At 38.5% G+C, this 12,635-nt stretch overlaps 1 protein-coding gene across 1 annotated transcript in view; it reads left to right on the top strand.

Annotated features, from left to right (window-relative positions):
* Window positions 1-12,635, top strand: part of LOC126412238 (glutathione S-transferase D7-like) — an 83,832-nt gene that overhangs the window by 59,154 nt on the left and 12,043 nt on the right. The window contains exon 5 of the mRNA XM_050081730.1: window positions 1,528-1,695. Within this exon, the coding sequence (XP_049937687.1) occupies window positions 1,528-1,695 (168 nt within the window). The remainder of the gene's footprint in view (window positions 1-1,527; window positions 1,696-12,635) is intronic.

Raw genomic sequence — 12,635 nt, 5'->3', positions numbered from 1 at the left:
CGAGTGTGCGGTTAGGGAGGAACCTAAGAGGACAGCTTAAATTGCTGCGATTGAATGGAGGAGCAATAATATTCATATTCTTCCTTGTCACAATGTCGATAGCCGATCATGCGGTCGTCAATATTGCACGTAACGTCAAAATGAAGTAAAGTTTGCGGGTATTGTTGTGTAAAGAGCATTACCCGACTCCGAACGGTATCAGGGATAATATAAAGCAGGAAGAGATGTATATGACTCACTCACAAATAAATTGCTCCAGAAAATTCACAACCGTAGCCTCTAAGTATTGCAGAGAGCGACGTTCAGTGCAAGAGAAAACATATTGTATCACTCTACCCTTACAATAAATAACTGCCAAGGCGAAATTCCTCATCGTTTATGTCAAATAACTTTGGTCCAATATATGTGTATGTTTTTGTGTAGCTTGGTGTTAGTTTCAACGCAAACTTTATATGTTTATGAATATTCTTTCTCCATAACTTGACGATAATTTAACCAGCGTAGGTGTTCTTGCATTTTAAACTATTTAAAATTTCTCTAAAAAAATTCCACACTTCCGAGATGATAGGCAGACATGATAAGAAAGTATTTCAGTTGTCTCGGTATAGACTCTTTCGAATGACTTTGGCAGTTAACTCTGGGCATGGCAGCTTACAAATACAAACATTTCACACAAAACATTTGCATTAACATTTTTAGGTTTGTGCAGACTAATAAAACGTTTGCAGAGATTTACAAGATAATAACGTTACGACATGCGTCAAAACAGGAACATGAATTAAAATACATCTCAGCTGCACGGTACGCTGAGATAAAAAAATTATCGTAAAATAATTATGTTGTTAAGGAAGTAAGTTTACGCAAGATGTAAACTAATGTGCCCATAAAAATTAACACAGTTTTTTTTGTTTTTTTTGTTTTGCAACTAAAGATATCCTCTAGTGCCAAAAATTTCCCCAGATTTTGGAGGAAAATTCTGAAACTGTAACTTTTGAGAACAGGAGTGCGTTGTACTACAACGTAGAAATTACGGCAACACGAAAAGAAGAAAGTAATACAGTATGAAATAAACCGGGTTAAATATATTGTTGGGAACCTTCGGCATAGTAGAAATACACAGAAAAGTTACACGCGTAGAGGAATTGCAAAGGGCGTAAAAGCAGACTGTTATGCTGTAAGCATAAGGGGAGCGCTCAGTTTCAGTAACACGTTTACACATAAAACTGTTATATAACGAAGAAAACTTCAAGTGGAATGACATAACTAGTCGTTTGATGTACGAAAGTTTTAAGACACGTTATTGCAAAATGATTCACCGAGCAAAAGTGGCACTAGACATCGTAGTTATCAAGTCTATAGTTCAGTTGTCAGAAATGCATTCACATTAACCTGTTTGTAGATTTTTGATGTTACTGCAAAGAAAAGACTAACTTCTCCCCTGTTTTGCCAGGCGCAGTATTCTGTATTTCTTAATGTGTCTAGCAGTTAACGAGATTAATTCAAATGTCATCATGTCGTGTTTTGCAGTTTCCTTTGATGTTCCTGGGAAAATCTGACGTGGAACCGGACAAGAAAGCTGCCATATACGATGCACTGGGGATTCTGGAGAAGTTCCTGGAGCCCACTGGATGGGTGGCTGGAGACCACGCCACGGTGGCCGACATCGCCTGCGCTGTGACCACGGCCACTCTGCAGGTGAGCTGCTTCAGGTTTCATAGTGCGTTGACCTATGGTGATAAAACGCCGGCCATGCACCCGGAAAGCCGACACATTAGCAAATGATTTGGAGGGAGCGTCCTTTTGCAAGAGCACAATTTTGTTTGTTTCAACCCAAATATGTTTCACCACTGTGGTAGCGTTATCAGTGAGCCTACGTTTATGTCTTTTGAAAGTATAATGATTCAAAATATGAAGTGTGTGAGAGAAGTAATAAGATAGACAACACCGCGAGCGAGCTGGCAACACTGTATTGTTCTAGTTGTGTACACCCCTGTGTTCATCCCCTCCAGTTGCTCAGGCCAAGCTTCAGCTCTGTACAGCCATCACGTGCTTCTCGATAGCGCCGTCAGTGAAGTTGTGTTTTACGAAAATGGAACGGCGGAATTTAGAGCAACGTTATTGTATCAAGTTTTGTGTTAAACTTGGGAATCCGCGAGTGTGACCTTTGAAAAGTTGAAACTGGCTTATGGGGAACATTAATTACCAAGACCACAAGTTTTTCGCTGGCACAAATCAATTTGGAAGGCCGAGAACACACCATAAATCTCATGGAGACCTTCAACTTCAAAAAGCGACGAAAACGTAGAACGCATGTTTGCTCTTGTGGGATCAGACCGACGTTTAAGAATAAGGATGATGGGTGACCTGTTAGACACTTGCACCGTACATCAAATTTTGATGTCAGTTTTGCACATACGAGAGAATTATGCCAAAACGGTACAGAAAAACCTCACTGAGCAGATGGACAATAGAAGAAACGTGTACGTTGATCTTCTTGTGAGGATTGTCATTGACCATGACTGGTTCAGTCGTGTAATCACAGGTAATGAATCCTCGATTTTTGAATATGGTCCTGAGACAAAGTGGCTAGGTGAGGACTGGCATACTGAGGGATCTCTTTCACTGAAAAAAGCTCGAATGAGCAAATCAAAGACCAAAACAATTATTTGCATGTTTTTTTGATATTAACGGTATTGTGGATACAGAATTTGTTTCTCCAGGGCAAACTGTCAACCAAATGTTTTACAAAAATGTCTTTGATAGGCTCAGGAAAAGGGTGAATTGAGGACATTGCAGGCAAGCGTATGCTGCATCATGAGAACACACAGTGTCACATTTTGACATCAAAAGGCAGTGCTGTTGTTCCACTGCCCCCCTATTCGCCTGATCTGAGTCCTTGTGACGATTTTCTCTTCTCGAAATTGAAAAATTTTAAAAGAACGTCATTTTGCAACTCTGTAGAGCATCCAAAAGATATGACCAAGACGGGGAACAACTACTTTCCTGGCGTATAGTTGCCGAAGGGAACTACTTTGAAGAGGACAATATTGTTGTTTGAAAAAAATTAAAACTTTGGTAGATAAAAAATCAGTCTAATAATTTTTCACATACACCTCGTATGTGACTCTAGAATTCGCAGGCACTAAATTTATAGCTATTGTTAACGCTACACTCTAGTTTGCAGTAACGTACTTGTAGCTTACACTGTTTTTTCTTTGCAACTCTCCAGTTACTACGAGGTCGTGCTGAAAAGTAATGCCTCTGATTTTTTACGTGAAATCTCAGAATATTTTTTAAATAACACAAACTTTGTTAACGTTCTACATTCTCATTCTTCATGGCTACGTATTTATTTCTCAACACAGTCATCCTCGAGGCGAAGACTTTTCTCCGAACGAGAGACTAGTTCGTTGATTCCGTCACAGTAGAATGTTTGACTTTGTTGACGAAACCACTCCCTCGCCTCTGCTCGTACTGCTTCAACACTGTCAAAGTGAAGTTCTCGAAGGTGTTCTGTAAATTTTGAAAGCACATGAAAATCGGATGGGACCGTGATTGCTTCGAGAATGATCGTTGACAGTGAACCCAACGCATCGGATTGTTGTAGATAAGCTGATCAGCAAAAAAAAAAAAGGATAATTAAACATATCGCCAGCTCACTAGTGCAGTGAATATCCAAAATCCTAAGAAAGGTAATGACAAAACAAATTAAGCATATAATCACTGGCGTGGCGACAGAAAGTTGTCACGCTTTTCCACAACACAACAGTTCACGACAAAATAAACGAACGAGAAAGCACTGAGTTTGTAGTTATTTATTCTGAAATACTGAATTTTGAAAGTAAAGTTAAATTATGTTCCTGATTAAATTAATGACTGGCCGTAACTGAAACTTCGTTACGTAAAGAATGACTTCCAGTAACCTCAGCGTAACGTAATGCAACATTTGTAAAAAGACAAGCAATTTACTTTTAATTATTGAATGTACTTTTAGCAAATGAGCAACTGATTTTACTTTTAACATAAGAACAATAGAGTACGTATGAAGCCAGCAGAAGACACTCGATAAGCTAAATACGGAATAAATGAAATTGCGCAATCTTAATTTGTGCTGTGTCTTTAGTTATTAGTTTTGCCAGTGAAATTTTAAGTTACTGTAAGTGATTGAATTGCACACTCGTTAAGCCTCTGTTATGCAATACAAGAATGAACAGTTACTGAGCAGGCCGGAGTGGTCGTGCGATTCTAGGCACTAAAGTCTGGAGCCGAGCGACCGCTACGGACGCATGTTCGAATCCTGCCTCGGGCATGGATGTGTGTGATGTCCTTAGGTTAGTTAGGTTTAATTAGTTCTTAGTTCTAGGCGACTGATGACCTCAGAAGTTAAGTCGCATAGAGCTCAGATTCATTTGAACAGTTACTGAGGCAGGTGAAGTTAGACTGAAACTGGTCATTAACAAAAAAAAAAAAAAAAGAAAAAAAAACTGGCAGTAAGTAGTTAATCAGTTTTCATATTTTTACGACACTCGGTGATTGCATGGAAAGGAAAGGGACCCTGCTTCATAATAATGCCTGAGGACAACGACAACACAGGTGCCCTACAAGTTTTAACTATTGTACGTTATTATTCGTGAAAGTTAGTCAATCTTTGTGAAAGAAATGTCACTGGGTAATGGCCGTACAATATTGTTTACACTCTCAGCTAACAGTCTTACAATGTTGTAGCTGTGCGAGCGATGAAGAATGTAGCCGACGATAATACTGAGCTGCTGCTGTTGCTGGCTGAGAACCACGAGTCGTCTCCAGAGCCACGGATAATCATGGGACAGGCAATTGTGAGAACTGCAGCTTCCTCCGTCTGTTCACGCCTACCGGGCTCTCAGTAATCGCGGGTCAACGCAGTAGTGGCGCCTACACCGGCGCGATCATAGCCGCACACCGCATCTGCGGGAGCGCCCAACTCTTTCATGACTCTAGTTGCTCTGCTTCTTCTCTGCTCGCAGCGCGACTGATACTCTCCATACCCAAAGATAAACAACGGCACATCTACTGCCATTTCGTCGTTCTTATCGATACATTTAAAGTCAGTTCCCTTGGCTATTATCCTGCAATTTATTATATTTGCATTATAATTACAATCAATTACATACATTCACAAATAAATCCACTTTCATATCAATTACATACTAAATACAGTTGGTGTAAGAAAGCTTAGAGATTCAAAATTAAAAATGTGGTACAATTTATGAACGGATATTAAATGTAAAAAAATTTTGGATGGTGCAGAAGGTATTTTATTTACATTTTCGGTGTTACAACTCCACTACTGGTTTCAGGCTTTATTTTAAGCCATTATCAAGTGGTTATGAAAACTGCCAGAAATATGATAAATATATAAATATTGTATGCAATAGAAGATGAAAAAAACAAGGTTTATATATGTACAATGTAAGTACAGAAGGAGTTTAAAATTCAAGCGTGCTGTAGAGAAGCAATGTCAAGTGATAGAAAAAGTACATGTCAGCTAGATTTAAAAATTTACGTGACCAATGAAATCGTGAGAAAAAAGAACACGTCAAACTAATAAAAACTGTACAGTTCAATACGTACATACTTTAAGACAATGTTATCTTGTTGTAAGATGCCTATTCCGTTATTCGTCTTAATAACAGACAACTTTGCCGGCAGGGGTGGCTGAGCGGTTCTAGGTGCTACAGTCTGGAACAGTGCGACGGCTACGGTCGCAGGTTCCAATCCTGCCTCGGGCATGGATGTGTGTGATGTCCTTAGGTTAGTTAGGTTTAAGTAGTTCCAAGTTCTAGGGGACTGATGACCTCAGAAGTTAACTCCCATAGTGCTCAGAGCCATTTGAACCATTTGAACAGACAACTTTCTCTCTAAAACCAGTTGTGCTGATATAGCCATGGCGGTCGTACTAATTTTATGTCTTACAGCTTAGAGTGGACATCTTACTCCCAAGGAATAAAATGGGACAATGCGCCTACTGGTACATGCCATATCAAATCACCATACTTGCCATTAAAAATCTTTACACTCTGTTATTTCTAATAGATATGAAAAAGATTCGAATGGAGACATGCCTTTATAAAACTGCAAGTTTTATTGTCTCTAGTACATGGCACGGAATACGTTCCTAATGTTTCTAAGCACACACATTAATGTTCAGTCTTATTTCAGCTTGTTATTACTATCCTGAGATAACCATTGCTTCTACCGATCTTTGCTAATAACTTGCTTCTAATTTTGGTGGGTCGCCGCCATACAGAGCTTCTGGATCACTGGGGGTTCCGCTGGCAGTAGTGCTGATGTGATAGACCACTTCGTGTAAGGTACAGATATCGATACTCAGTAACTATATGTGTAACCTTACACTGATCACTCATGTCATTATAACGGGTCACCAAAGGTTACTGCATTTTTGTCAATTTATTTTTTCTCTTCCCAACAGTTCATTAACTCAGTTCGTCATGTTTTATCTGGTTGTAAGAGAAATAGTTTTACTTCACGTTTTTATCGAAATAATTCTTCCCAATTTAATATTATACTGCCGCATGGGATTAGCCGAGCGGTCTAAGGCGCTGCAGTCATGGACTGTGCAGCTGGTGCCAGCGGAGGCTAGATTCCTCCCTCGGGCATGGATGTGTGTGTTTGTCTGTAGGATAATGTAGGTTAAGTAGTGTGTAAGCTTTGGGGCTGATGACCAAAGTCCCATAAGATTTCACACACATTTGAACTTTTTTTTTGAATATTGTACTGAACTTTAACCATTGCCATCTTTGAAGGGCAGCTGAGAGACTCTTTGGCTGCATCTTGTTTAAAACCTTTGATCTCACAAAAATTCACACACACAAACATACTTATTCTTGCAAGTATGGTTCGTCTAATGCAACACAATGAAAGATTCTGAGTATTGAGCCATAAACATTTTACTTCTTTCTATTTGTGAAGAATGTTCAGTGGCTGTAAAAGAGATTGAGCAACAATATAAGGCATAAAAAATGACATATATCAACCTTTGTAACTATTGATGACTAGTAGCCCATATCTAATTAGTTAAGTAATGTATAATGTAGAACGTTGAACAAATACCATGTGTTTTTTATTCATAAGTTATAAAATATTATACCAAGAATCAACAAAACAACCAGTTAACACAAGGAATATTATTGTCTTTACATTGTAGTCTGCACTGGTAAGATATTAACTTACTTGGTATAAAATCTTTCGAGCACTTAATTAAATACTTGTGTATAGGGTAACACCCACATATTTAACTGTGGACCAGAAATGAATAATTTATTTATAAATAAGAGCAATTATGGTTTCTTTTAATGACATTTCTCTAATGGGTGCACCTTTTCCTTTAATAATGTTACTGATTGTAATAGCTGCATACGAATGCATTATGTTAATTAGTCTGTCTGTCTGCGATTCCCTCACTTATGTAGAGTATTTATAAAGAACAAATGTAATTAATATACATTATATCCTTAAGCTGCACGGCATAACAAATCCGTCACTGTACAAAGCTTCCCGAAAATATGCATCATGATCCCACCATCGTCTTTCGGCTTCCACGAGACACATCTCGAAAGCAAATGAACGAATTAACTACTTTGAAGTAAATAATATCACATCCTACACTACTGGCCATTAAAATTGCTACATCACGAAGATGATCTCGTATCAGTAGGAGTTGAGATGATAGGCATCTAATCCGCACGGCTGTAATGGATCGTGCAGCCACTTCTCGATCCCTGAGTCAACAGATGGGGACGTTTGCAAGGCAACAACCATCTGCACGAACAGTTCGAAGACGTTTGCAGCAGCATGGACTATCAGCTCGGAGACCATGGCTGCGGTTATCCTTGACGCTGCATCACAGACAGGAGTGCCTGCGATGGTGTACTCAACGACGAACCTGGGTGCACGAATGGCAAAACGTCACCTTTTCCGATGACTCCACGTTCTGTTTACAGCATCATGATGGTCGCATCTGTGTTTGGCGACATCGCGGTGAACGCACTGTGGGGCGGTGGGTGGAGTAATAGAATAGATGTTTTATATTTATGCTGTTTGCCGTTCTCAACACTGACTCTCTAACTACAATATTGGCAACCAGAAAGTGATTAGCAAAACGTGAAGCCTGTAATTAGAATTCCTAGTGCCCACTTCAACTGAGAAATACATTTATAGCTACAGCTTATAGCTCCGAAGAATTAGGAGATTGTCTGGGATTCATAATCAAAAACCATTCTCTCTAAAATGTTCACTATATTCTGAAAGTCACAGACCAAAAAGAATCCACACAATCCAACTACCAGAGCAGTTCAGAGTCTAATGCGCTGATGCCACTATAACTGTTCAAATTAAATGTTTAAGTGAATGCTCGCCATAATTTGATGATAATGTTCATCAAACGCCACGCTAAATAATGATAGAATGTCTGTCCCGCGGCGGCACGTGAAAATAGGACATACGCAAACTGAAGATAGATCATTAAAGTCATCCCAGAATTAACACTTCACTCGAAAACGATTTCATGGTTACGTACACTACACGCAGTAGACGAGCTCTGAACTTGCTCTTTGGAGATACGCTATAGCTATAGTTTTATAGTTATTCTGTTGAAACTTCTCACATTTTTATGATTATAGCGGATCTCCCTTCTACTTAAATTTAAACATCCTAGCTTTATTTGTTCGCCTACTTAATCTATCTTGTTTCCTTAATTTCGAAGACAAAACCCAGAAAATCATGAATTTCAACTAAAATTTTAATTTGTGAGATCCAGAATACTAAATTATTATGCAAAAGGAATCTAAATATAAATTTTTAAGTTTCTAGCTCTTTTCTGTTGCGCCAATGATTTTTACAGAAAAACATCTAAATTTCGAAAATGGTTAAAGTTATTGAACTGATATCCAACACATATTGATTTTGTATTACTCCTGACATGCTAGAAACGTTTCAGGTTATTTACTTCATTTTAAAGTATTGCGCAATATTTATGACGTCAGAGCTAGTTACAGCGGACTTGGCTGGCACACAACGGAAAGACTGATGTGAATTTTATAAGGCGTGAGTATGCTGCTTCCTTACATCACCCTCTACTTAATTTTTTGGAATGTAAATGAAAAAAAAATTAATTACAGAAAGGGAAGCAAGAGTACTGCTTAACTCGCTATGAAAATTAAAATTGAAATGTAAACATGTAGAAATATTAAAAGAAAACTTACTACCTACTTCAATTATTTAAATTGCTGGCATGTTCACTGCCTCTTAAGCAACATTATCACTCAAAATTTAAGCAAAATCGATGAAACACTTTGGCATACAAATTGCCTTAGACAGACAAACACATAAAAATACGTAAAATTATGAAAATCTTAAATCCATTAAATTGTCTGTAAATATTTTTACATACACAAATTCAAAGAAAATAATACAGTTATTCATGATACATAAACAGATAATTATATCTTAGCAGTCTTTTCTGAACCTGAAAGAAAATTTCACAAATCATGACAATTTCATTTTTACACACGTGGTTGCAGCCGCTTTGGCTGGCGTTCTACACTTCCATTCACAAGGGTAGAGGAGGGGAAATTTCAAGGCATACAATCATAAATCCTATTTAATCTCAATTTATTATTTCTGGGCCGGAACACTGAACCAATGCTCGGTACATTCCTGACAAATCTGTATTTTATTTACTTAACTGACTCATCTTCGATTACCTTATTCTTAGAGATAGTATATTTGATTAGCAGTTGTCTTCTCAGCCTCTTTGTACATGTGAGTAACTTGTGGTAATAGTACAGTTCTGAGTGTTCTAAACACACTACGTTTAGTTGACTACTAAATCCACTTATTGGTCCTCTGCTGCTGTGTCAGTTCCACATCTGCAATTATGTACTTACTTCATCGAAGTGTATTTATACTGAGCTATAAATAATGTTTCACGTCTGCCATTATGTTACTCAATTATGTTGCTAGTGTATGTACTTATTTAACACTCACTCTATTAACATTTAACACATAGGATAGCACATTTATTTCATATCTATAGTGTATTGCAGCTGATGAGTTTGCTCATGTTGCAATCCATTTCCACTCGATTGGATGCTGAAACCACAGGTAGTCTCTCTCGACCTACCACCAAAGTGCATTAAGTAATTATGGCCGAGCGTAATGCTAAATTCCTTAAACCTATAGGACACCATGAGCGGCTCTGTCTCATTTAACATAAGGGTACCTATGGTCGCATTCACGCCTCCAACTCATAACCTCAATACGTGCAGGTGTGTCCTGTCACACACTACACCAAATAACGGCCAGCTCCAACCTTATAAATATTTCAAGGACGTGTCCTTCACGTCTCAACCAAAAACACTGTTCAATTCTATTACACTACCATTCCTTGCTACACAAGGTGAGTTCATTCTTACAACTTATCTGCATATTTTTCATAACACTAAGCAATCTCTTTTACCATTAATTAGTTAGCTCTACAGCGTACAATAGGTTTCACTGCCACTTCAGATCCTGCTTGTACACGAATTTGTATATCTTTTTAAATTACTGTTGGTGGACCATTTCCAATAAAACAACAACTTTGTACTTATAATATTACCAGGGTTCTATACATACTTGTTACTCAAATACCTTTGTATCTTAATTACATCATACTTCTCCGTTGTTTATGTCACTGTTAGATTTGTCACATTAGGTATTTTCTTCACTAATCGGTGGATAGAATGGTTATAGAACTCATGGGTTGATAGCCATGACGGAAAATTTTTGTATTGCAAAGAAGGAGTCGAAACTTTGTGGATAGGAAAGATGAAGAATGAGTGAGACCTGAAAAGGAAAGAAGATCTCACACAGCTGGGACTGCACAGCTGCCACACTGTGTAGAGGTTACAGAACAACCTCCTCCCTACAGAATTCATTCACTACCTGTGTACTTCTTTAGGTCGATCACGTTCCTGGGACCAAATAGCTTTTTACTCTTAGGGTACTCTAGCCTATATGCATTGGCATGTGGTTTTCCTATGATACTGAAAGGTCCTTGGTATACGAACATGAATTTCTTTGTTTCTGCATTTATTTTCTTTGATTTTTCCTTGGTTTTGACAAGGACTAACTGACCTATTTCAAAACTGGTGGGTACAGCTTTTGCGTCATGACGCTCCTTTCTTTCTAATGTTCTTTTCCTTATATTTGCCCTAGCCCTTAACTTCTTTTCGTTTGTGGATATTTGCGTTAGAATAGGGAATTCTACGATATCTGCAACCTTGGCCAAACATCAATTCGCAAGGCGCAAAACCAGTTGCATCATGCCTTAAGTTATTAATTACATTCTCAAAATACTTCATGTGCTCTGCCCAACTTGAGTGTTTCCGAGCACAATAAGTCGTGCAAAGCCTATTCAATTTTCTCATAATACGTTCACTCATATTTCCTTGGGGGAAATACGCAGATATTTTCAGATGTTTCACTCCGGCCTTATCCAGACATTCTTGAAATTGTCTGACAGCAAACTCTTCGGAACGCCAACGTTCATGAAGAAATCTTTTTCCAACTTTTCTACCAACGTTTTTGCATTTGCTCTTTTAATTGGGTATAGCCTAACATATTTACTAAATCCATCCACAACAACAAAAACATGGGTGCACCCACCTCTCGAAGCAGGAAGAGGGCCAAACAAATCACAAGCCAGTAATTCTAGGGTTTCACTTGGCTCTACTGAATGCATATCCCCTTGTATTTTGGTGTTAGCAGCACAGACTTTCTGGCACACTACACAAGATGCTAGACGCTTGGTAACACGGCGGTACATGTTGTCAAACACAACCTTCTCTTTTAATTTGGCAATGCACTTCTTTGCACCATAGTGCCCATACCTCAGGTGTACATAGTCGATTAGTAAGTCTACATGTTGTGAGGGAAAGCACGGCCTCCGCTCTGAAACTCCTACATTTTTCCTTCTAAACAGAATACCTTTATGCAGACTATAGTATTGCGAAACCTTAAGACAGTTCGCATTTCCTAAATAGCTCTTCGCTAATTTCAGCTGGTCATCTGCATTCTGCTCACGTCTCAAGTTCTTAATCACCCTCTTTAATGCACTTTCTTCCTTTACTTCGTGCAACGCAAACATCCGTACTTCACTTAGGTCAGTTGCTATAATTCCCGCGTCATCACATAGCTCCACACTTCTAGATAACCCATCAGCTACCAGATTGTCTTTCCCTTGAATATATCTAACCTCAAGGTCAAACTGCTGGAGGTACAATGACCATCTTACCAAACGGGCATTCCTCAACTTACAGGTCTTTAAAAAGGTCAACGCCTTATGGTCACTGTACACAATTATCTTGTGACCTAATAGATACCGCTCAAATTTCTGTACCCCAAATACAATTGCCAATGCTTCCAGTTCTAAGATGCCATAATTTCTCTCTGCTGCCTGTAAAGATCGACTTGCGAAAGCTATAGCCTTGTGCACTTCTTGTTCGTTCTCTATTTCTACTTGGAATATCTCCACAGGTATACCATAGCCACTAGCATCAACAGGCATACAGAATGGTTTTTCAAAATCAGGATGA

This window comes from Schistocerca serialis, chromosome 7 (assembly GCF_023864345.2).
Source record: "Schistocerca serialis cubense isolate TAMUIC-IGC-003099 chromosome 7, iqSchSeri2.2, whole genome shotgun sequence".
Lineage (NCBI taxonomy): Eukaryota > Metazoa > Arthropoda > Insecta > Orthoptera > Acrididae > Schistocerca > Schistocerca serialis.
Note: the sequence above shows the minus strand (reverse complement) of the source record. Positions and strands in the feature narration are given on the sequence as shown.